This window comes from Cydia fagiglandana, chromosome Z (genome assembly GCF_963556715.1).
Source record: "Cydia fagiglandana chromosome Z, ilCydFagi1.1, whole genome shotgun sequence".
In the NCBI taxonomy this organism is placed as follows: domain Eukaryota; kingdom Metazoa; phylum Arthropoda; class Insecta; order Lepidoptera; family Tortricidae; genus Cydia; species Cydia fagiglandana.
The window spans coordinates 40,769,345-40,795,593 of NC_085959.1; the positions used below are offsets into that span (position 1 = coordinate 40,769,345).

Sequence of the window (26,249 nt, forward strand, 5' to 3'; positions counted from 1 at the left end):
TTGAGACATTCAAATAAAACAACCTCTCATAATTGATAAATTTATTATCTGCAAAAAGACAATAACTTATTTCTAATTTCATTTCATACACTTATGTAAATACAATAAATTTATGATATACAGTAACACGTCAGTGAAATTCATAGGACAAAAGAATGTTTATTTGGTATGGGAAATAACAAATCCCGTTATTAATGTGGCAGTTCATGGAACATTTTAAGGGTTGACAAAAATAATATACCCTAAATTCGCCTCAATCATAATTCCATTGTCTTATAATGCATAATTCCACTATAAAATGTGTCATGGGATTCAAGGGCGTATTCAACATTTAGGATTTAGAATAAATTTTATTATAATTTTCATACTAAAAAAATTATAAGGCGAAGTTGGGGAAAAAAGGTTGTTTTAGAATTTTTGTCTATTATTTTTAAGCAGCGCTTTTTATTTTGAATTAAATGGATGTAATATCTACATTTTTTTTAATTAAAAAAAACCTATTTTTAAGCAGCGCTTTTTATTTTGAATTAAATGGATGTAATATCTACATTTTTTTTAATTAAAAAAAACCGCTTATACAATATTTTCGCCAATCTGAAGTGGCGAATTGTGCTAACATAAAATTATTTGTTTAAAATTGTACTTTGGGTGGGTACCAACGAACATAATTGCGACATCCACAACGGGGTTTGGAAATAAAACAACTAATTGTTAGTAATAGTATTTATTACCTGCAAAAAGACAATAACTTACTCCTATATTCCATGCACTTATGTAAATACAATTCGCTAGATTTATTATATGATACTGCAAGTAACATGTCACTGTAGTCTGTAGGACGCACACACACACGGATCGGGGGCCGCTTACAGCCGGGGCCGCTTGTTAGGCCGCTGACCGTCGTTCATGAAACCGCCCTGCGGGAGAAACAATAAATTAATAATAGTACGTTATACAACAAGGGTACAGATGTAGTGTATAATTCTTTACCATCGCATTTTCACGGAAACGTACGAAAGTGTCATGCTATTTCAGTCAGTACAAAAAGGACTGTGGTTGACTGCAGTAGCATGACAAATACGAACGTCCCCGAGAAAATAATGATGATAAAAGATTAAATGCACTAAATAAGGGCGTCCGCTAGTTGGCCCGCGCCAACACGGAGCGGGTTTACGAAAAATAGTATGAGCGTTGGTAACTGGCGCGGACGCGTGGGACGATTTTGTCTACACTGGCCCACGCTAGCGGGCGCCCTTAAGCGATTCGCGTACGCTCGGACCGATAATTTGCCTCGGATAAAATGGGCATTCATACCAGAGTTATGTACTCTGCTTTTCACTTTGATTGCGAGGAAAATGTACAGAACTATCAAATATTTGAGGATATTTTACCGTATTTATTCAAGACTAAAGAAGAAGAACGCGTGGGGCGTTGCCAGGGGTGCGAAACTCGTGACTTCGGTCAAACTCGGCTCCGCTCGGCTCAGCATTGCTCCGAGCAATTATTAGGGTTGGCACCACTTGACTTCCTTTTGCGTGCACGACCACAAATAAGATAATCACTCGATTTTTGACAACCCTAAATAGCCGAAAGGGATAGTGCCATATATTAGAAAGGGACAGCATGATTCGACCCTGAACCGCTGTCAAACTTCGTTTTTGTAGGAAGTTTCCTTTCTGTACGGTAGTACTATTAATTGTTCTGTGGCGTTGCGGCCGGCGGATACAGGAGTGGTAAGCAGCATGGCAGACGCAGGACTTTATTGCTAAGTCAATAAAGGTCGTAATAGATAATTTTACTTTATGCACAATTAATTAAACACCAAGTTAACGAGCACGAGAAGTGAAAACTATTAAACGTGTTTGGACCCAGCGAGGTAATAATTGTAACGACCAACATACAATTTACAAATGGCCAGAAATATTTGACCGTACTATATAATTATTCTGTGTTCGAATGCGAAACGGTTTGGAGTGTTTGTCAAATGTTACCTGCGGTCGTGTCGAATCTAAAACGGGTACCTCTGAAAAGAACGCACAGAATATTAACGGCAAAGAAAGCAGAGTAGATTTAGAAATTATTTGAGGTTTAGATACTAAAGTGAGGGCGCTAAGCACGACGTATTTCGTACATTGACCCGCGTGTTCCTATCTCTATCACACGCGCGTAATTACAGCGCTGTCCCGCTCCGGCATAATCGGCGGAACAGCAATAAAATAACACCCGTGGGGTAGAGATATGAACAGGCGCTCATGTACGTAATTATTCGTGGTTAGCGTCCTTACTTTATCGAGTATCGTATTTACAAATGTAGTTTTTTTAATAGACAACTCAAATAATTTCAACTAAGTTTAGCTCTTATTGTGTGTCTGATTTAATAAGTCGGACCTAAACACCGATCCTTTATATTTTAATACAGCCTTGAAAAATTTCAATATTGGGCGTCAAACATTGTTTATTTTTAAGGTAAGTTTTCGCCATTTTTCGTGCATTTTCTATTCATTTAATACGTTATTGAAACAAGGTTTCGAAATTTCGACAACTTGTATTTCTGTATTCGCAATATACGATTTCTGTATAACTTGTATTGAATACGTGTCCGGTGTCCGACTGTACTAAACCTGTCAGATCACACAATAAGATCCCACTGCATTTCTTTGCACGTCTTTCTATGCACTCTTTTCGAAGTATACTAAAATAATATGAAATATAACAAAAATATGAGCATGCAAAATGAAAAATAAAGCACTTATTGAAATTGTTGCAAAAAAATACAGCTTAAATGTTATATTTACATGAGGTTAGACAAGACGAAAATAGCAAGTAAAATTTGTATAAAATATATGCAAGCAATTTATGAAAATAAGAAAAAATTAAAACGTACAGTCACCTGCAATAATATGTTACTCTTCGAAGGCCGCAAAAATATGTGACACCCTCTTATGGCTCTACAAAAAAGACCGTGTCAGATATTTTTGTAGCCTGTGTAACAAATTATTGCAGGTGACTGTACAAATACAAATGTAGGATAATAAATGAATGAATGATGATGGCACCCTAAAACCAGTGTACAGTCAGCGTCATATAGCAGGTTGCATCCAAATAGTTCGGTACGCCATACAAACAATATGGTGTACACTGTACGCCATACAAGTAATTTACGACACTGACTGTACCTCCCTAAATTTTACAGAATTATAACTGCTGCGTATCAATTTCGTGTCAAGAGCGGGCATGAACTACAGGGGGCAGCATAAGGAAGTTGCCTCTACTTAAAATAAATTATTTTACACCATTCACGAAATAATGATTAGAAAAACATAGAAACCAGTTATTTTTAAACACAATGTTTATTTAATAAATCGGATTGAAATATGTATAAAAAGTAGGCGAGTTGACCGTGACGTCACTACATTCATTTTCGTAAATTCCATATCAGCAAAAAGAATAGATAGTATAGAGGGGTCAGGGGTAGTATGTCATTGTAAATTTTGTAGTCACAGTAAATTTACTGCCTATCGACACACGACTAAAACACAAAATTAAAACGTATAAAATTATCCAAAAAAATTATATATATGGATAAATTATTTTATTATTTTTATATCATTTTGATCCATGTTCCATGTTAAAATTGTTAAATATGAAATGGCGTCGTCACGCCATCTAGCCGAGCATAGGCTAAAGGTGTGTGCGGCATCAGTCCGAGAATGACTATTTCTTGATTTCCGAGGCACGTTTTTTCCTTAGACTTTATTCATCTTATACGAAGTTACATATATGTCTTTAATCAGCAAATCGCTTTGACAGTTCTAAAAAAGAAGCTGATTTGACTAGTAGGAATGTAGCCTATAGGAGCCGTAGGATTTTTGGCACGAGGCGTAAATGCGAATCTTAGGCTTCGATGTAACCCACAAGATGGCAGAACCTACTATGCACAAGAAAAAGTACGAGAACGGTAAATGGTAGCACTCGATTTGGCAATGTACATGTTTATGTTTCAGGCCACAAGATGGCAGACCCTCACATGCGCCATCTTGTGAGCTACATCGGAAGCATAAACATCACATTTACACAAATCTGACGGCTCCTGTGCTGCCCTCTACAGTTCATGCACGCTCCCTTTCACCTAAACATTACACCCGTATAATGTTATTATAGTTGAGGCGTAAATGCCGCATACGGCTGATGAACTAAATTGCTATTTATTCTTTGAGTATTTTTTAGAGTGAAGCGTATCTAAAAGCATAAATGCATAATTGGTTTCGTGATTGGTCACGGTGAATTATTGATTTAGTTTAAATACAATTAAATATTGAGATCAGTTTTGTAGGGAAACATGTCGATATAAGCGATAGTGAAAGCAAGTATATCAGTAAAAGATGATCGGCACTGATGCCACTTTAGTAATCATAATCAATAAGTTTGGCATCAAAACGTACCAAGAGGGTAAGACGAGGAGTTTATGAAAAGAATGGTTCAATCAGAAAGTTATTATAGACCCTAAAGTTTGAACTCCGAAAGGGTCTCGGTCCCGAGTATATTGTTATGCCATTTGGAGTTGAGATTCTTGGCCCGTTGGAGACTATCGCTCTGTAGCTTTTCAAAGAGCTTACTAAAAGACTGGTCGACTTATCTGGTGGCCGAAGAGCTGGCAGCTTCCTCGCGCCAGTGGGGAGACACACCTGACTTCGGTTGAACTCGGCTCCGTTCGGCTCAGCATTGCTCCGAGCAATTATTAGGGTTGGCATGGCACCACTTGACTTCCTTTTACGTGCATAGCCACAGATAAGATAACCACTTGAATTTGGACAACCCTAAATTGCCGCAACAAGTGGCGCAACGACCCGAAGTGGATCTTTAAAAAGGGATAGCATGATTCGACCCTGAACCTCTGTCAAACTTCGGGTTTGTATGAATATGAAGTGTCCCTCTGTACGGTAGTACTATTATTTCTTCTGTGCTCGCGCAAAGTATTAGGCCGCGTTTCCACCAAAGAGGTGCGAGGATGCATACCGTACGATGTGTTTGTTAAGAACAAATAGAATCACTTCACGACGAGCGAGGATAGTTAAATGAAGTGATTCTTGAGGTTCTTAACAAACACTACCCTCGCTTCGCATCCTCCACAACTCTGGTGGAAATGCAGCCCTAGTACAGCGGGGAAATGCTGCAAGCATCCATGACACCATGACAAATAGGGCCCAATTTCTTTATAAGTATATTTCATAAATAGTTTAGTAGGTAATATGTTGTCAGTTAATATATGTTATTTGACTTATAAAAAAATTAAGCCACAGTCGCCGTTCGAGTGATTCAATTGTTATTGTTGTAGGTGTCGAAAATTGTTCTTTTGTTCGTAATTGTTCTTTTTGTTGTTGAAAATTGTTCTTGCTCAATATAAAGGACTGGACATTTGAGGTCTTCCCTTTAACTTTCTTCACAAACTTTTTGAAAACATTTTATTAGCTAAGTATCCTTTGTTAACACAAAATTAAATTGAACAAAATGTATGTAAGATATCCCATTCAGGGATACGTTCGCCTTTGTTGTGTTTCTTTAACTGACTAACTTTGTTTACCTTATTTAATTTTCTATGTACAATAAAGAATACATACATAAATTGTGAGTTTATTTCTGTTTAACGTCGTGCCTCCCACCATACATAAAAGTGTGCTATGGAAGTTAGAACTTAATTGTATTATTATTTGGGTTGGAATTTGTTTGAATATGTGACGAGACTAAAGAAATGCTACTTAGTATATTTTAAGAAAGGTTGACTATTCCGTGGAAACTGTGCGTCTGTAATGTATATTCAGCAGCAGAGATGACTGACCCCCCTGCATATCAATTTGTTCCACTATCTCTGCAGCTAACTGTACACTGGGTGGTACCAAAGGGAATAAGTGTATAAAGGCGGATTGTCAAAGTAAATTATGTAGCCACTGTCAATTTACTGCCACCTTTGGACAGAAGATTAAAACTGTTAGAATGCCAATTGACTTTGGTCCTTAATATTTTAATCTTCTGTCGAAAGATGGCAGTAAATGTACTGTAGCTACATATAGTGCGTCAAGCAAATCTTGTCAGTAGCAATGTAAAGCAAACTAAAGTAGGGCAACACTCAAAGAGTAGTATTGCGCTAAGAAAAGCAGCAATGTACAATGTACATCGAACCTAAACTTTTTTTCCGCTGAGCGCGCCCGTCAATTCAAATTGTCACTCGCGGATTCTCTATTGAAAATGTTTGAAATTGTTATTAATAGGTATGGACGGACAATTTAAAAGCGGTGTGTGATGTTGATAAAAAAAAATAACTAATTTGAAGATCTCAAAATAAAATTAGATGTGGACTATGCCGTTAAACAAGAATGTATGGATAAAATCATTGCTTCAGCAGGTAGATGTCCTACTACTGGATTTTAATATTTTATTAGATTTCTCAGTTGCCACCGTAGGCATTGTAGGCATCTTAGCTTTGATTAAGCACAATCTTATTTAATATATTGGTATTTCATGGTGACACAGCAGAAATATCTCTTGAAATAAAATCGATTCAGAATGTAAACAAAGATGATGGCTGTCATTCGCGATCCACATTCCACAGATAAAGCACAGATGACACGCGATTTTCGAATTATTCGAACACAGTGTTGCTAACCCGCGATTTTTCAAATTTGCCGCCGTTTGCTACTGACAAGATTTGCTTGACGCACTATAATTTACCATGACAGCAACTCTCTATTTCAAACTCTCTCTGGCGGTACGAAATTAAACCCGATTTAATTTTTGAATAACTTAGAATATGTAAAACTCAATAGATGCTAGCATTTCCCCGCACTATACCAGAGGCTACCAGTTACGGCCACCGGTAGGGTTGCCACTGTTGCCAGACATACTTTTACTATATTTGACCTCTTGACATCTGCTTGGCCGGCAGATGGCGCTGATTGCCCGTCCGCCCATCCACTCTCCGCCGCCAAGTCGCATTCTGTTTTATGATGGGGCCGTGTCGTACAGCTGCGTTCGTGACCCACAAATGGTCTCACCGGAAGATCAGCGCTGACTTTTGGGTTAGCATTTTATGCTGAGGCGGGACCATTTCGTGGTAAACTATTTATTTATTTTATGTTTAACTTTCTTTGTTGTTATTTACTTGTGTATGTTATAGTTTATCACGAATAAATGAGATGATTTGATTTGATTTGTATAGTAAATAACTACGAAATATAGAAAATATAATAAAAAATAAAGTAAATAGATACGAAACACATAAAGTACCTATGCTAAAATACTTTACTTTAAACTGAAACTAGAACAAGCAAAAAATATGTAAGACATAAAGAAATACTTTTTTTATGTGTATTCTTGACTTTTTGATCCTCTAAACCGCCAAATACTATCTCAAAAAAATCTGGCAACCTAAGTCACCAGTAGCGTCCGGGTCAAAACTATTTTCGTTGGCTTGGGCCCAGGCAATCTATCAATGGTTTCGTGATGGGGCCCCCTAAATTCCAAGTGCCATGCCAAGGGCCTAGGTCTCCGTGCCAGCCTGTAGTACTCAATATCTGACACATGTGTATTGTGGACTCACCATGAATCCGGGCATGGCGTAGCTGTTGACGGGCGCGCCGAAGCCGCCGCGGGCCGGGAACCCGCGCGTGGGGAAGCCGCCGCGGCCGCGACCGCCTGCAATTGGGACCTCATTAGTTATAGTTCGTAGGTTTCAAATAGAGCCCGACGGCTAATCCTATTGTCTATTGTTAAGTAAAACCACCGTGCCACAACCACCTGCATAAAAAGTACAGTACTTCGGTTACTGAGCACCGGCGAGTCGAACGCTACACCGGCCAGTCTAAGATGTGTCATCGGGATGCGTAACAAAGGCGCGTTATCGGAGAGCGCACCTACACTGGTTTTTTGAGCGTTGGACTAGCCCGCGCTCAGGTGCCAAATAGAATACTTAAGACCCTTTCTCGCAGGTAAGTAGCACGTGCAGTTTTACTAACAATAGACAATAGGATTAGCCGTCGGGCTCTATTTGAAACCTACGAACTATACAGTACAGTACAAACAGGAGCCTGTGGCATAATAAAATACAAGCTAATACACAGTGACACAAGTGATATAAAAGTTAAATAAAAAATTCCATGAAATACTCTTGATCTCTTAAAAATGTTATATAAAATATTTCTATAGAATTACTTTTTACAATATTGCGGCATTTAAGTCACGAACATTCATGTCCATATTAATACATATTTTTATTCTGAATCCGGCAGTGTGGCACCGTCCGTGACGATCACCGGTTATAACAGCAGGTGTCATTTGTGTACCCCTGCGTATTTGAGCGTGATTGTAATACAGTGAAACCTGGTTAAGTGGGACCTGGATAAGTGAGAAACCTCTATAGCTGGGACTCATGGTGCGGTCCCGACACTTTAGCACTGAATTACCTCTGTTACTGAGAAAAAACTAACCTCTATAACTGGGATTCGTTGTTGTGATTTTATAGTCATATTTACCTCTATAATTGAGACAGAGAGTGTATTTTACCTCTTTTACTGAGAATATATTTATAAGATTACATTTTCCTAATTCTTTTTTAGAATTTTATAGGGAATTGACTTCTATATCTGAGATAACGTCAATCTATGACCTCTCTAACTTGGACTTCATTGAACAATTTCCGTATTCTTACTAACTCTTAGTCTATCCGCAAATTCCGAATTTGCCTAATTGTGTCTAACCTCGTGCCGCCCAATGTGCAATACATTGTACAAAGTGACACTCAGCATAACTGCCCAGACTTTAGAAATTAAATTCAGAGCTAAACGCCCAGTGTACAATACGCTGTACATAAAAGTTTATCAGATGTAAGTTTTAAATTATCGCGCATAATTCGAATTTACCTAGAAGTCGTGAATGGTCGGTTCAGTGGCGATCATTTTGACAGCTGAGGTTTGACAGATATTCATAGACAAGTGTTGTACTTCCGCAATTATTCAAACACGCGCGACACATGGGTATATAATATTAATTTATTAAATGAATCATGGCTTTTGTCGTTTAGAGAGTGACATAAAAATTATCCTAAATGTTTGTTTTATTGAAATATACTGTTATTTTTTTACAAAGGCACAAATAAACATTTTTTTTTCTTAATCGTAAGATTATGTTCATCATATTGCACATTGGGCACAACTGTTATAAAAATACATAATATAACCTACAACTGAAGGTTCTTTTTTGATAGTTTATTTTAGGTCTGCATGATGATTTACTTGTTGAATACGAGCTGGAAGACTTTTTGCAATCACACAATAAAATTTGTGATCCTGGATACTAACCTTCTGGTGATGAACCAGATATTTACAGTCTTAGTGAAAAATAAAGTTTCGAAGGCAGTGATACTGAAACACAGCAAACATACAATAACTTATATATAATTAAGAAGGATATTAAGTTGTATGTTAAGGAAGTTTATTAACTATTTTTCAGCCCTTGTTATAAAGCATTTCGATGTCAAATATGAATGTTAACATACATAAAAAAGTAGCCCAATACTAATTTTTTTTTTTCTAATTATTTTTGACTGACGTGGCTTATTATGTAACTATTTAAGCAGAATAATAATAGTCAGAGGCTACGTTATCGCAATTACGTGCCTTAAAGTTGATTAAAAAAAATATATATTTATTACTTTATAACGTCAATCAAAAACCCAATGTGCATTTAAATGAACAAAAGATACGAAGGTGGAATTCAGTTTACTGTATTCATTTTTATACACTTATACCCAGAAAAAAATAAAAAAAATCCTGCTCGAGTTTTGTGTAAAAAAAAAATGTTTTAAGTGCGTGGGCAGTTACGACTTCAAAATATTATGGCTCATATATTGCACACTGGGCGTTTAGCTGATCTTGCGTTTTTTTTCTTGGGCGGCACGAGGCTAAACAACTTCAAGTTTGATTTAGTTAATTTATGTAAGTAGTTAAAACCATCGAAACGAAAGCTGAAATTTTGATAAGTAAAAGTAACACGAAAAAAAAATCATTTATTAAATTTCTAATACGTAATGAAGTCCGTATCAAATTTAATTTAATTTTGAAATATCTATCCTTTGGAGAATCATTCATAATAAATTCAAAAAAATATTTAAACAGACTTAAAAAATATTTAGGGACAAGGATTAATTTATCTTATTTATTTTTAAAGATAATTACTAAATATCTTATTAACCACCTCTATAACTGAAATATACTCTATTCTCACCTCTATTAATGGAACCCTCTGTAAATGAGACAGAAATTTATTTGTACCTGGCAAACTGGGAGCCTGTGTAAGTGGAAAACCTCTTTAAGTGAGACAAATTTGCTCGTCCCTTGAGATCCCACTTATCCAGGTTTCACTGTACATGTGAATAGCAATAAATACAAATAGGTACCTCTGAAGTTGCCTCGAGCATTGAAGGCGCCGCCGCGCGGCCGGTAGTTGTTCTGGCGGTTGGCGTTCGGGTTGGCGTTGGGGCTCACGTTGGTGTTGGCGTTCGCGTTGCGGTTCTGCTGCTGCTGCGGATGCTGCCGCTTGTTCTGCGGGACCAACACTCACTATCATAACATCAACTCACGCTAGACAACGTCCATGATGTTTGTTTAGGGTCGCCGTCATCGAAAACGATGAGGAGGACTATACAGGGTGTCCAAGACTATGGGACATCAAGGGAAAGTACCTTAAATATCGTAGATAAGACAAAATCTTCTATCTACGATATTTAAGGTACTTTCCCTTGATGTCCCATAGTCTCGGGACGACCTGTATATATATGTAGACAAACTTGTATTTTCAGGGAAACGTACGAACGTTTCTTGCTATTTCAGTCATTATCGGTACAAAAAGTACTGGCGTTGACTGAAATAGCATGACAAATACGAACGTTCCCGAGAAAATACGATGTAAAACAATTATGCACTACATCTGTATTTGGTTTTCGCCATGTTGCGGATTTACAGTGATAGTGATACTAATTTATTTTACTGTCAACGAGCACTCTTGAACAAGACATTGAAATTCATCAAATGTCATCCATGTAAACAAGAACGTTTTTTAATGTGTTTTCGTTAAATCACCAAATATCACCAAGGGGGCGGGGCAGTCAAAAATAGGGCAAATATGATCACATGATTTCTGGACGACCCCTCGTTTAAACATGAGCCAGTATAAGTAGAGTAGGGTACCTTGGATAATTTTACGGTTTAGACGCACTTGTTTTTAGTCACTCGCAATTATTCAATTACTAATTAATAATTCACTTTATTAATTATTCACTTGTAATTAATCAATGTTAGTATTTCTCACAACAGTTTAAATTCGAGTAGGGGTACCTTGTTGGCGTTGGCGGAGTGCGCCTTCTGCTCGTCCTCGTCGCGGTACTTGGAGACGGTGACCAGGAACCCGTTGACGCGCAGCTCGCGGTCCAGCTTCAGGGCCTTCTCCACCGACTCCTTGTTGTGGAACGTCACCCGGACTGTGGAACGAGACATTTGCGGTCAGTTGACCCTTTTTTCTTTTTTATCACATAAAACATAAATATAGAGAAGTACATTCCAGGCAAAAAAACAACGTTGTTTCTCGATGTCTCGCGTTTGTCTATTATAATTATTATTATTGTATATTGGTAACCAAAAGCTTACTTTAGGCAGCCCCAAACGATTATAAATACACCCAACTTCTAATATACGGTAAAAAAGATGAATAATACAAATTTGAAAAAGTTACATATCGTCGGCCTAAGTTGTAAACCTCGTAACCCCTCCGGGGGAGTTACGAGATTTGCGACTATAAGTATTGTTGTCCAAGGTAGCAATTACTAATTTCCTTGAAATGGAGTTAGGAGGTTTGCGACTTAGGCCGACGATATCGCCCATTTTAATTGACTTACAAAATGTTGAACCGGTGAGAATAGGTGTGTAGTCATTCAGTATTCAGGGTGCCAGAGTGTGAAAAACGTTCACTCGATCAGGAAGGCCGAGTGTGACAACCGATCAAAATGGCCGAATATTTAATGTATACTCACGGATCTTGTACTTGGTCTTGCTGAACTCGTGTATGTGCGCGACGTCGCCGCACTGGTTGAAGAGTCGGCGCACGTACTCCGTGCCCGCCTCGTACGGCACGCCGACGAGCACGGCGGTCTCGGCGCGCGACTCCACCGCCACCGAGATGCGGGACCCGTCGATGACGCGCCCTTGCTCGGAGAGGGCCTGTTGGGATAGTGGGGGTTAGGGTTTGAGGGATACAACTGTGTTTCACGTTCACGGACACACTGGTTGTTCCGAGTTGATTCGTCGAGAAATTTTCATCAATATTGATGTTTAATTCATACGTTGATTCTATTTTATTTGAGAATTAACTTATATGTATGATATCTATTTTAAATAGCTTATATTTATACCTTGGTTTTTAAAATACACTATTTAAATTATGCATTTATTATGCACACTTGGAAACTGAAAATTCAAAATAGTCATAAACGTCATATTTTCATAGAAACATGACATTACATATTGATGAAATTACCACACTTTTAATTTTTGTAGCTAATTTTCCAGCCCCGTACCAAAAGAAAAAGTATATTTCCGTGAACGTGAAATTTAAGGTATAAATTTTAAAATCATACGACGCTGCAATCGGAACCATATCAATGGGACAGTGGGATAACCGTCTCATAGCCAACCAGATTTTTGGGACATTGGTGAAAGGATAAGGTTATTTATCTTAAAACATCATTCAGATAGTAGTATGATTATTTTATTGGTAACTTGATTACAATATTTGTTTAATAAGAGTAATTTCTTAGAAAAACAATCTCATCTATAGTCTGTTTTTTTTTAAAGTATAGTACTACACCATACATTTTCTATGTGATAGACACATGATCGTTCCATATTATTTCCAATAGGCAGTACAGACTATACCTGGTCAGACTTTAAGTCAAAAAATTGGTAGTTTTGACAGATATTTCTCTTTTAATCGATCGATCGATCAAGAATAGTTCTAGAGATATTATATTTTTCTTCAAATTGAATAGAGAAAAAGCGCCGCCGTGGTTCACGGCACTTGTTTATCTTGTAATTTTACTAGCGACCCGCCCCGGCTTCGCACGGGTTAACAAATTATACAGCTAAACCTTCCTCAAGAATCACTCTATTGATAGGTGAAAACCGCATGAAAATCCGTTCAGTAGTTTTCGAGTTTATCGCGAACATACATACAAACACACAAACAGACAGATGCGGCAGGGGACTTTGTTTTATAAGATGTAGTGATTTACGGTATATCTCAACTTACCTCGATATAATCGTCGAATAATTGACCCGTATTGTTAGATCACGATTTGTATGCTCATTGTTGCCGCTGTGTTTACATTGTAGTGCAAATTTTGAGCGATCGATAACAACGGTGCTATTGGAATAGTAAACAGGCCAATTCGATCGTACACTGCCATCAGAATGTCATCTAAATAATGTCATTTAGTTATCGTGCATAATGCTCGTACTTATCCGTACATGTATTTTCAGAGTAGCTAAGGTGGGTACCTTGCGCGAATGTCATATCTTCCGTCACAAGTTTCGCGCGGCGCGCCGTATCTTTTTTTGCTAATATTTTCCTGGCTTTACGTCCCCTCTGAACACTTTCAATGCCAAACGCCCCATTACAAAACAAAATACAAAATGAACACACGCAGCAATTTCTTCAGAAATTCAGAGCTGTTAGAGAGATATTCCGTGACCATAGAGTTTCCATACCCTCTAACAGCCCAGAGGCCTTTAAAAAGGTTTCCCATACATTCCAATATATTTTAAATCGTAATAAACTGACTGTATTTTAAATCATTATTTTGACAAAATTACATTTGTCTAAGTTGTAATTCGTGGACGGCTAGACGATAGAGAAAATTTGAATTTGCTTGTAGCTTTCTATAGTTTCTTAACTCCAGTGGTGTATTTAGGGAACGGTAATACGAATATTTGTCAGTCTTACATTGGAGATCGCATTTTACCTGATAACATGTCCGATCGCTCAAAATGTACACCAAATATAAAGAAAACCAATATTCTTTCACTAGGGAGGCTGGTCTCTTCATTTCGATAGCCAAGAGTTACCACGAAAACAGATCTATTCTAAACCGGACCGATCGCATTAGGACGAAAGTAAACACAAATCGAAAAATATTGCGATACTCGAGAATGGTGATCCTGATCTGCCACTCCAATCGATGGTAGAATGGAAGTCGACATCAATCGATTTATTGGTCTCGGTAGAAACTATCGATCGACGTCGACTGTTCCATTCTACCGTCGATCGATTGGTGTGATAAATAACAACCCAAGACTGGTCGCATCATTGTGTAAAATGTGTAAGTTCAGGACAAATGAAAAAAATATTTGGTTATGTTATGGTACAGTTTTAGAGTAAATATAAATAACTTCATTCTGAAGATTTGGTCGGCGGTCCGACGTCAGTAAACTTATCACAATAATATAATTTTGATACACAGGGGCCGTCGTTTACACAGCATTTTTTAAGGAAGAGTATTATGTTGTAATGGTAAATAATGTTAACATGATTAAAACAAAATAAAGTACATTATTTGTTTTGACCTAGTATTTAAGAGCCCATCAACGTGCACACTAGGCTCTTAGGTATATATACACAAACAATATTGGTTTCTATTCTTGCTTTTTCGGAAGTGGGGTCTTCTGACACTAGCATAATTGTTGCTTAAAAGAAGATCCAGACCTGTTGTTAAGAAAACTCAACAAAAACCAATAAAATGTTTTTCGTTTTATTTATTTTGAATAAAACTTGCGCATATTATACAGATATACCTAGTGCATAATTATTTTCCATCGTATTTTCACGGAAACGTACGAATGTGTCTTGCTATTTCAATCAGTCTCGGTACAAAAAGTACTGGTATTGACTGGAGTAGCATGACAAATACGAACGTTTCCGAGAAAATACTATGGAAAACAATGATTATGCACTACATCTGCATTCCTTTCTATTCGACCGGGGTTCGAACCCATTTCATTAGATTATTTTAGCGACGGTGCGATTTAAAATAGTCAAATAGATCACAATAGATCATACACACATTCACATTTCATTACAACATTCAAATACTCATTCTATATAAGGGTGTTTGAAAAATTTGGAATAGACTAAGCAAAACACCCGTTGACAAACAGGTGTGTCTATGCTACATTTTTAATTATAAAATTGTATAAAATTACCTTATCCAGGCTGTCTTTGTTTTTGAATTCGACTATAGCCGAGAGTGTCGGCGTTATGGTCTGTTCGGTAACAATGATTGGACCACGTCTAAAAACAAAGAGAAATGCTTTAGTTAGTATCCACAAGGCTCGCTTTCCCTTGCCTCGCTTTGGAGAACATTTGAAAAAAATAATATTAGTTCTCATAGCCTCTCGTTGGAGGAAATTTAAAATAAATGTAAAAATTATTACTTTAACATTAGGTCAACTCAATGAAACTTTGTAATATTTATATTAATAATAGAACAAGACTGATATTTGAATGTTAAACATAAATATAAGATGACAAAGGTCAAATTAAGAAAACTTTAAAAGTGTTTAAAATTAATAATATTGAAAGACTGATATTTGAATGTTATTTATTGTTAATTATTAGATGCAAAAATCACACTAGCAGAGATTGTAACCGGATGAAACTTTCGGCAAAGTAAAAAATTTTAAATATCAAATATCGCAAAGAAAATAGGGAATATCAGTTATGTTTAAAGCCATAATACATAACTTTTGTAGCCACATAAATGAAACGCAGTATCAAAACAGTCGCTTTATAGTACCCCTCATTTTTAAAATCAATTGGAGGTCAAAAAAATGGCGTTAGACATGTGTAGCACATTTATACACTTTTCTTACAAGCCTCAATAAACAATTATACTTATAACAAGGATTAAAACAAACTAATTAAGGTTTGTAAAATTTAAAGGGTTAAAAACAGGGGCGTTATAAATCTTAACCGATTCGTTGCGTGTTCCATTTTTGAAAACTTTTGGCAGTGGCGCGGAACAATCATTTCATGACACGGCAGCCATGCCATGCGCCATAGAATATGATGACACTCCTCCCGTGTCATACGCCACACATAAAAAACATTGATGACACGGCAGGCGTGTCATCAGCACCGAATCGGTTAAATCGCTCATATGTCGCTACAAAAAGTATGTATATAATGAGATACAGAGCCCCAGTAGAAACTGTTGTTCCAATACATTATACACTTTAATACATAAATGTATAGAGTCAGCCATCTACCGAGGACTATATAGGAAGGTAACCGGTTAAAATCTCTGCGGATGAGATGATATCCAACTTATACTCACTTGATGGCATTGATCTCCCCGTGCTTGGAGAAGAGCTCCTTCAGCTTCTCCTGGTAGTCGAAGAGGTAGCTTGCAGGCAGGTTCTCTACCAGCAGTTTGCCGGACTCCACCTACAAGTTTTGTTAGTGTAAGGCCTGAGTGGAGGCTCGAAGCGGAGCGTTCGGCGGGGCGTGCAGCGTGGCGTCGGGCTCACAAGTGATCTGAGCAGCGTGCACTAAGGCCGCTCGTACACGTTTGCATTTGTTTAACATGCACGCCGCACGCCTCGCCCCGCTGCACGCTCAACTCGAGCGTCCACTCAGGCGAATAATGAGTGTTCACTTGTAATGAGTGGATATAGCAGTTGTTGCAGTTTTTGATTTGGATCCTACTTTTATTCTATTACAGTTCAAAATTTGATTTAATTTTGTCCTTTTAAAAGGACATCGGGACTTGGGAGGATAGGGATTATTCTGACATAACAATTTTATTGCTAAAGAGAGATTTCTGCTATATAGCAATGCTATTAGCCTAATCTTATTTAGCATAAAACCACGTGTCAAAGTGAATGACTCATATATGTGATATAATATGTCATAAGATGACTCACATCTCGTAATATATGGCGTTTTTTTTATGTGATAGTTAGCAACGAGTAGTGCGTAATGGTTAGCGGTCACCGTCGCCCATGGACAAACGCAACATCGGAGGAATCACTATGAGCCTTGAGAACTCTGAATACTAAACAGTATATTTCAGGGGTCACTAAATGGCGGACCGCGGTCCGAATCCGGACCGCGACCTACATTATTTTAATACTTATTTAATAAACTGAAGTAGAAACGGACCACGATGGTCATATTATTTTGAAAAATTGGACCCCTGAAGAAACTAATTGGTGACCCCTGGTATATTTGACTGAAATACTAACGTACCTTTTCCTCTTTGGGCTCCTCGGCGGGTGCCTCGCCGCCGGCCTCAGCGGCCTCGCCCTCCGCCTGCGAGGCCTCTTCGCTGGGGGCGTCACCGGCGCCTCCTTCATCGCCTGCACACAAAGTTAATGTCTTACCCCTTTATTCATAAACGCGCCACAAACCACATTTACCTAATAATCGTTTGTCCGTATCTGTAATTTTGAATAAAACATAGTTAACTATATCAGACCCGTAAAGTTCTATGAATAAGGGGGTTTTTTATATCTGTCGCCAGTTTTCCATTAGTCGCCTTATACGACACCCACGGGACGAGATGGGGTGGTGCTATTCTTTTCTGATGCCGGCACCACACTGAATAAGGGGGTTACAGTCTAACGCCTCGGCAACCTGGCACCGAGCGTGCACGTAACTTTTAAAACTAATATTTACGGTCGAGCGTACAAACAGCAACACTCCTAATTGTACATCGGTGGACATTATTACAAAGGGCATAAGGTCCACCGATGTACAGCTAACAGTATGGGCGATGGTACAGTCAGCAGCAAAAGTTGCATTGACATGCTCTTATTCTCTTAACAATAAAGTTGTGTCGATATCATTTTGAACACCTGGCCAACTTAGCAACTTCTGCTGTTGACTGTATACGTCCGGAGCGTACGTTCCTTTTCGTTCGGATACACACTTCATAGTGTTTAGGAAAAGCGCGACGTTACAAACATATGCAATTTTTAACCCCTACGCCAAATAATGAGAGGTTTTATAAGTTTGACACAATGTCTGTGTGTGGCATAGTAGCCATAACCTTCAAAGAGATGGTCCGGTTTCGATGCGATTGCCTACGGGACAGCGACTTTCTTAGCTGTTTGATATACATCGATGCAATAGCTTGAAGAGTATCAGCCCTTTTTCAAAATGATATAAAGCATTTTTGTGCGTAGGGGGTTTTTAATTTTTTTAATTAATAGTTATTAAACTTATTACTTGCAATGCTGGTAGCACTATAGACAAGAATTTCTACCGTATAAACCGCCTTATTGCAATAAGCAAACTCTTGGATTTAAATTTCTCCTTTATTATGTTCTTACTAAGACAGAAAATCTAAAGTCCATAATCATAATGTCAATCAAGAGTATAATAATATATATATACAGGGCGTCCCACAGCTATGCCACATGGAGGGAAAGTACCCTGAATATTGTAGATGGAACATTTTACTGAAAGAAGACATTATTTTAATTTTAAAAACAATTTAAACTGCATTCATAGATTTTTAAATAATTACATGGTTGAACCGGGAATCGAACCCGCTACACGAGAAAAATAAACATCCTGTAGCTTTTTCATCCCGATTGAAAGGCTTCATCATAAGGATTATTTTTTGCTAAATAACATAGTGTCAGAAACTAAAGGAAGACCATGAATTTTAACATTAGACGTGAAATTTAGCGAAATAATCAAAAGAGAGCGGCTTTGTATTTTAACAGAATGACACTCATTTTGAGCATTTGATAAATTAAATTGGTTGATTTGAATTAAAAATGCTAAAATTCATGGGTTTCTTTTTATTACCGACACTATGTTATTTAGCAAAAAATAATCCTTATGATGAAGCCTTTCGATTGGTATGAAAAAGCTACAGGATGTTTTTTTTTCCGTGTAGCGGGTTCGATTCCCGGTTCAACCATGTAATTATTTAAAAATCTATGAATGCAGTTTAAATTGTTTTTTAAATTAAAATAATGTCTTCTTTCAGCAAAATGTTCTATCTACAATATTCAGGGTACTTACCCTCCATGTGGCATAGCTGTGGGACGCCCTGTATATATATGTATAGTACTAAATGTCAATCACAAAATAGGATATTATAAAAAAAGAACTAAACTTCCTTGAGACACAGACATATTTAATATATTAAGGTGGTTCGCTTTTCATACAAAATTCAATCAAAGCTCATTAAGTAACTACACACTATTAGTACACAAATATTTCTGCATTTATCTTCTTTCGAATATTCGTTTGCGCGAAATTAACAGGAAAACAATGTTTCATACAGAAATCATGCAAAAATCATAGTTAACTTTTCATCAATTTTACGTATGTGTGTGTCACAAATGTCGTGTACAGATACATTTGCGACGTTGCCATACCATTTCCGACGTTGCCGGGCTGACCACGGCTCGAATTTGGAGTGCCGTCATGTTTAGTGCAATTTTGTTGACACTGATATTTGACAGGTAGTTAATTGACCTAAGCGAGAAGTTCGTCAGCTTAGCTAAGAACTATCATGGCGTGTTATGCAAACAGTCGTTTTTTTGCTTGCAAACGGAAGATTCCCGGTTCGATCCCCAGTCATTGTATGCTGGAACATAACTTTTTGTATTTTTGTTACACCTAAATTTCGTATTGTTTTTTTATTTTTATTTAATTTTTCTTATTATCATAAATCGATTATTAAGTATGGGCTACACGTATTCTTTTATTTTTACAAAGGTAATTAGAAATTATACTCTCTCTGATTTTTACAATCAGGACATCCTCACTGCAATAAAAACCGGGCAAGTGCGAGTCGGACTCGCGCACGAAGGGTTCCGTGCCATAATGCAAAAAAAAAAACAAAAAAAAGCAAAAAAAAAAAACGGCCACCCATCCAAGTACTGACCACTCCCGACGTTGCTTAACTTTGGTCAAAAATCACGTTTGGTGTATGGGAGCCCCATTCAAATCTTTATTTTATTCTGTTTTTAGTATTTGTTGTTATAGCGGCAATAGAAATACATCATCTGTGAAAATTTCAACTGTCTAGCTATTACGGTTCGTGAGATACAGCCTGGTGACAGACGGACGGACGGACGGACGGACGGACGGACAGCGAAGTCTTAGTAATAGGGTCCCGTTTTACCCTTTGGGTACGGAACCCTAAAAAGAAGTGTATAAAATTTCCTGTGGTTAAAAATAATGGATTTTGTCTATGAATGAAAAACACAATTATTACTATAGTTTGTTTTTTTTAGCATTAGAAATAAGGTACCTAAACAATCTTGACGTGTCTTTTAATTGAAAAACACATTTTAAAAATAAGTTACGGCAAATATGTAACAATTATAAATCTAATACGATCATTTATATTCTTCTGCTTTCATAAGTACTTAATCGTTTTTGATTTTTAAAAAACCTGATAACACTGAGTATGTGGGGGAAGCGCTGCTGGCCTAGCGGAAAGCAATTCGGAGGTCGCGGGTTCTTCTAACCCCGGCTCGTACCAATGATTTTTCGAACTTTTGTACGAAATAGCATTTGATACCTACCTATTTATACACCGATACCTATTTTTCGGTGAAAGAAAACAATGTGAGGAAACCGGACTAATCCAAATAAGTTTACTCTCTGGGTTGGAAGGTCAGGCCAGTCGCTTTCGTAAAAACTAGTGCGCATGCCAATTCTGGGATTAGTTGCCAAGCGGAGATTGAATATCTGGGAGACCGACCAAAGCTTACAAATCATAAAAACTCAAAAATGCGCGTTTTCTCATAGACCTAGCTAAGAGATCAAACCCCTTATAGCAAATTTCATCGAAATCGTTAGAGCCGTTTCTGATACCATCCAAATATATAAATAAATAATTATATATCTAATAATTGCTCGTTTAAAGGTAAGATAACACAAAGGAGAAACAAAAAGAAATTACCTACTCGCAACAGTCTTGAACCCCAATCCTCTTGCACGTATTTCCACGAACATACCGTTACGCTATTGCAACTTACTTACGTTGTGTGAAATTGTCTACTACAAGGATCACGGAAACACTGTTTGCATGTGTGAGTAATAGTAGGAAAAAGCGTGACAGCAACACTCCGTCGAATTAAAAAGGTGGTTTTTGCACAATGAAGTATTCAATGTTTATTTTAATAGTTCAATATTTACTTAAAGAGTGCGCGAAACATACTTTTAAGTATACAAATACCAAGACCATTTCACAAAAAAATTAAATCTGAAATTTTGCAAAAGTGGTGCCATCTAGCGAGAGTTAAGTTTTGAGTAACCTAGGCGAACCACCTTAAAACACGTTCACTCACATATTTCAATTATATAATTGTTCCACATGTTTCACTGAATACCGAGGAGCTTAATCGAGAGCACGCGTTGGGGGAGCGACGTAGACTGCTGGCCTCAACTCTCGACGACCAATTGCTCGGCACAGATGACGGCGGCGGGGGCGGCGGGAGGGTTAGGGGAGAGGGGATATTGCTTTTCGGGATGGAATGAAACATATCGACCAATTTTTGACTTAAAAGTATGTGAGTGACCGCTTTTAATATACTCGTACATATTGTATATCATAGGAGTAATGAATTCACCTATTTTTGTTATAAAGCATAACATAATTTTATTACTAGTTACCCGCCCTGGCTTTTCACGGGTTAACACATTATACACAAACCTTCCTCAAGAATCACTCTATCTAGAGGAGAAAGCCGCGTTAAAAACTTTTCAGTAGTTTTTGATTTTATCGCGAATATACAAACACACAGACAGACGCGGCGGAGGACTTTGTTTTATAAGGTGTAGTGATTAAAGTGGTGTACGTAGTGTATAGACAATATTTGAAATTGTCTATACTGAGAATGTAAGTTTTGCTTGAAAACGTCACATTTTTGATTATATGATAAATGTATATCTATGAAATAGCAAGTGCGTTATTGCGAAAGGAGTTGAAGGCTTAGTATTACGGCATGGGGGAGGTGCATGACAAGCTATAATAAAGTGATGAGACTTCAGATATACGGAGCTGTCCAGGTGCAAAACACCTCTATCGTCAAGGCCTCTAAGGACTGTTCATTTTATTAAGCGGACACACAAAAAAGTATAAATTACATTTTTCTAATTCTGGAATCGCTTTATTTAGATAAATATAATAAAAACGGAAACCAACGCAAAACATTTTAATGTAAATATAGTATAATATAATAACATCGGTAAGATTTTCGTACTTTTACACGGTTGCGCCGTTCTAGTGCCCGCACATCAATTTTTGACACTTTTTGACAAGTTGTAAACAACATTCGTTTGAATTCTTTCAATGTTTTAGCTTCTCATCTACCCTTTTTTAAGCGCATCTTCACATTGGTCTAGTGCCACTCGATGGAGTGGAGCTCCGGGCAATTAGATGAGTTGACTTGTTTTTGAACGAAATCAATGTTTTTCAAATTCAGTAGCTTCATTTTCTGACCAGCATAGTGGGCACTTGCCAAATCAGGCCGAAATGAAGAGGTGACATTATGCGTCTGATAGACGGAAAGTACTCGTTATTAGATGTATTATTTTCTGTAAATGTCGCAACCAAAGTTCATGTCGCAAAATAGAACAAACTTTTTAAGGCCACAGGAACCAATTGCCTGCCAGACAAGGACTTTCTTCATGAATTGGTCAATTTTGATGTTACTCTCCTCGTCGAATATATGATCTTCTACAACGGCATGGTAGCATCAGGGCCATTGGTAACGTACTACAGCAACATTTTACGCATTTTCCTTTGTCCATTAAAATGCTACGAAATTTATCTTAATGTAAAATGTAGTACAGTTTGACGCTTCTTTTTTTCGATTCCTTTCGCTGCTCTGTACTTCTTTTGTCCATTTTTTTCTTTTTATGGGTCCATTTATTGTACATACTTCTTATATTTTAATCTGTGCCTACTCTAACGCCTGCTGTCTTAGGAATTTCGCGAACCGATAAGTAATTTATTGATTTTAACAGCCGCATGACAATACTTTTGTTTCTGGATTGGCCGGGCCGCTTCTGTGCCGGGATTTTGTAAAATCTTCAAGCATATGATGCTCTCCAAATGTTTTAATTATTTTATTCACGTTTAACTTGGAAAATTTGTACATATTTACGATTTTTCGCAGTGAATACTAGCCTGTGCATCCTAATTGCAGAACTAACTTGCTATGTTCCAAATTTGTTCGGTCCTTCGGGAAAAATATTTGACTATTATGGGAACAAATATATAGCAATTGATAAATAAGGGATTGTTGATTATATTGTTATGAGCTGTACGTCAATTGATTTTAAATTCGCCGATTAAAAGAGGTGTAAGAGTGTCCGCTTAGTAAACTGAACAGTCCTTATGTCAATACCTCTCCAATGATGGTCCCTTTGACAGTTATTTATATATAGTAGCTGTCACGTAAAATTTTTGTAGAGTCAGACCAAGATAAGTCTGCATTGCATCCACAATGATGCCAATGACAAAGTGTAAATGTCATACATTTATCTGAGAACAGCGGACTCTAGATATTTTAATTATTTAGGAATGTAACATTTAATAGGGATGTTGCCTGTACTTAAAATAAATTATTTCAAACCGTGCATAAAATAAAGCACCAGATAATTATTAGAAAAACATAGATAGCAGATATTTTTAAACACAATTTGTATTTAATAAATCGGATTGAAATATAAAAAGTAGGTGAGTTTACTGTGATGTCACTACATTCGTTATCATATAAATTCCATATTAGCAAATCGTTTTGACAGTTCTAAAAAAGAAGCCGATTTGACTAGTAGGAATGTAGCCTATATTTCTTCAATATTTTTTTTAATTAAACCTAACCAAAAGAGACTTGAAAGAACTATCTAACCACTCAACCGTCCGGCCCGCGAGACTGTTTTCCTGTCAACCGTCCGTGGTTTTTTAGCGACACACGCCCCATTTTTTTACACAGAAAATTAGTAAATAATGCCGAAATATTCCATTAGATGGCTCTGAAATCAATTCCTTCTTCCACCCCTTTGGATAGTAAGGTTCCCGCGGACGGTTAAGAGCATATTTTTTTCGGATACTATGCTATCGTCGGACGGTCAAGTGGCTAAGGGCTATAATTTGGCATGAGAGGTATAGTTGATAATGTGCTCAATAGATTAATAACTTTGATAATCAAATAACACTAATTAAATTCTAGATAGAATAAGGTCATAGCAAAAAATTTTGTATCTTCTGTTGGGAATTGCAGAAATTGTATACCGTTGCCCACACTGTTAACTATACATCGGTGGTTGCCTTTTGTAATAAGGTCCACCAATGTACAGTTATGAGTGTTGCTGTTTGTACTTTGGGAACAAAAATTCGCATTTATGAATGTAAAGCACAGGAAAATGGAAGTAGCTATATAAAAACAGCTTGTTTCATAAGGTCAATGCCAAGAAGACAGTGCACATACAATTTTTGAGATGACAGGTAAATGAAAATAAGAAGATTCTGTGAGACAGGAAATGCTTGATAATGTGTAAGACAGAACAGCTATAGCGGGTCAAACAACTTTGTCAGTAGAAAAAGGCGCGAAATTCAAATTTCCTATGGGACGATAAAAATTATGGGGATAATAAAAAAACTTTTGTTTACAACACTATCATTGAAATAATGGAGTAAAACACAAATTACTTGACAATTTACTTGAGTAAATCGTCAATAAAGCAAGAGGTGTATGTTAATATTGCCAACTAAGAGCATGTCATTGACACAAAAACAAATAGGAACAGGTTGGGCCTTTGCAGAAGCTACGAAAAAATAACTATTTAATAAAATTCACACTGCTTTAGACCACTTGTTACATTTAAATACAAAAGTATTTTAGTAATAATCTACTTTTCAACAAATTAATAATTGATTATCAGACTGATGTGATAAATATTGATTATTTAGCAATAACATTAATATACAAATAATGATGTATGAAAAAATTACCATACACTTTATTACCAACAAAAACCGAGTGGTCTAAAACGTACTACGTGCAAATTAAAAGAGATAACGGTAATCAAGCGTGAGGTAGGTAGGTGTAGGTACTTCGCAAGTAGCCGCGTGACTCACCCTGTTCAACCTGCTCCGAGTCCCCGTTGTTCTCCTCGGGCTCCACGGCCTCCGCCACCTCCTCCGGAACCTCTTCTACCGCCTGCGCAGCCTGTTTCTTCGCCGCCTGGGCCTTCGCGCCGCGACCTCGCTTTTGAGCCACCATAGTCAACTAAAAACACATAAACCTTTACTTTCAGAACATACTGCACACACAAAATCCAATCGATATCCAGATAAACTGATCTGGGGCACATCTGAAAATAACAAGCGACGCGACGCGAACTTTAACGATCGATCGGAGTACTTGCCGACTCCGCTTCAAGGACGCAATTAACGCTTGGGCGCGAAACATCGTAGATGGCTAAATCAATTAATACACCGGGTTTCAAGTGGAAATAACACGTTATTTCGCCAATTTTGACTATTGCGACTTAATATTCATCAAAACAAGCCACCCGCGCCATAGGCATGGTAGCGTTATTGCTTACGCTTCCTATGGAAAATTCACGAAACCTTACACCGCTACTCGAGCTTCACACTCAACAATACTTTATTAACATATGGAATCACTGACACTTACTTATTTAATTTACGTGGAGATGAGTTTAAAACGGCGAACACAATCGACGCTACAATTTAAACGAAAAGACGCCAAACTAAAAGCAATAATAACATGCAGCCGGCATCACGCAAGCGCACCCGCCATTAATGTAAAAAGTGAGGTTATTGGTGTTGCCAATTAAAAATTGCGAAATAATTTAGTTACTGGTTTTTTACAAAAAGATCAAGGATAGTGAATAATTTACGTTTATTGTTTCAGTGAATAAAGTATAACGTTCCTTGTATCATAATATCACGGGATTATAAGCGGAAAAAGCATGGAGCGCCACCATTATAGTTGTATAAAATTGCTAGAGTCAAGCTTTGGTTTAAAAAAGATTAGAAAAACGCCTTAAAAATAAAGTCAAATCACCATCTTAAAATTTTTTATTTTCTTGAAACATTAGTTTTTACTTAAATAGTGTATATTTATTAATTTTTATTTTTTCAT

General features: G+C 37.2%; 1 protein-coding gene across 1 annotated transcript; it reads right to left on the reverse strand.

Annotated features, from left to right (window-relative positions):
* Positions 1-708: 708 nt before the first annotated feature.
* Positions 709-25,914, reverse strand: LOC134679151 (heterogeneous nuclear ribonucleoprotein A1-like). Its single transcript, XM_063538021.1, has 10 exons — positions 25,779-25,914; positions 25,217-25,367; positions 17,347-17,456; positions 16,433-16,542; positions 15,300-15,387; positions 12,077-12,263; positions 11,385-11,527; positions 10,448-10,592; positions 7,595-7,689; positions 709-917 (listed from the first exon to the last, which is right to left on the reverse strand). The coding sequence occupies exons 2-10, from the start codon at positions 25,359-25,361 to the stop codon at positions 867-869; spliced, it is 1,074 nt and encodes a 357-aa protein (XP_063394091.1). The 5' UTR covers positions 25,362-25,367; positions 25,779-25,914; the 3' UTR covers positions 709-866.
* Between the last annotated feature and the right edge of the window lie 335 nt (positions 25,915-26,249).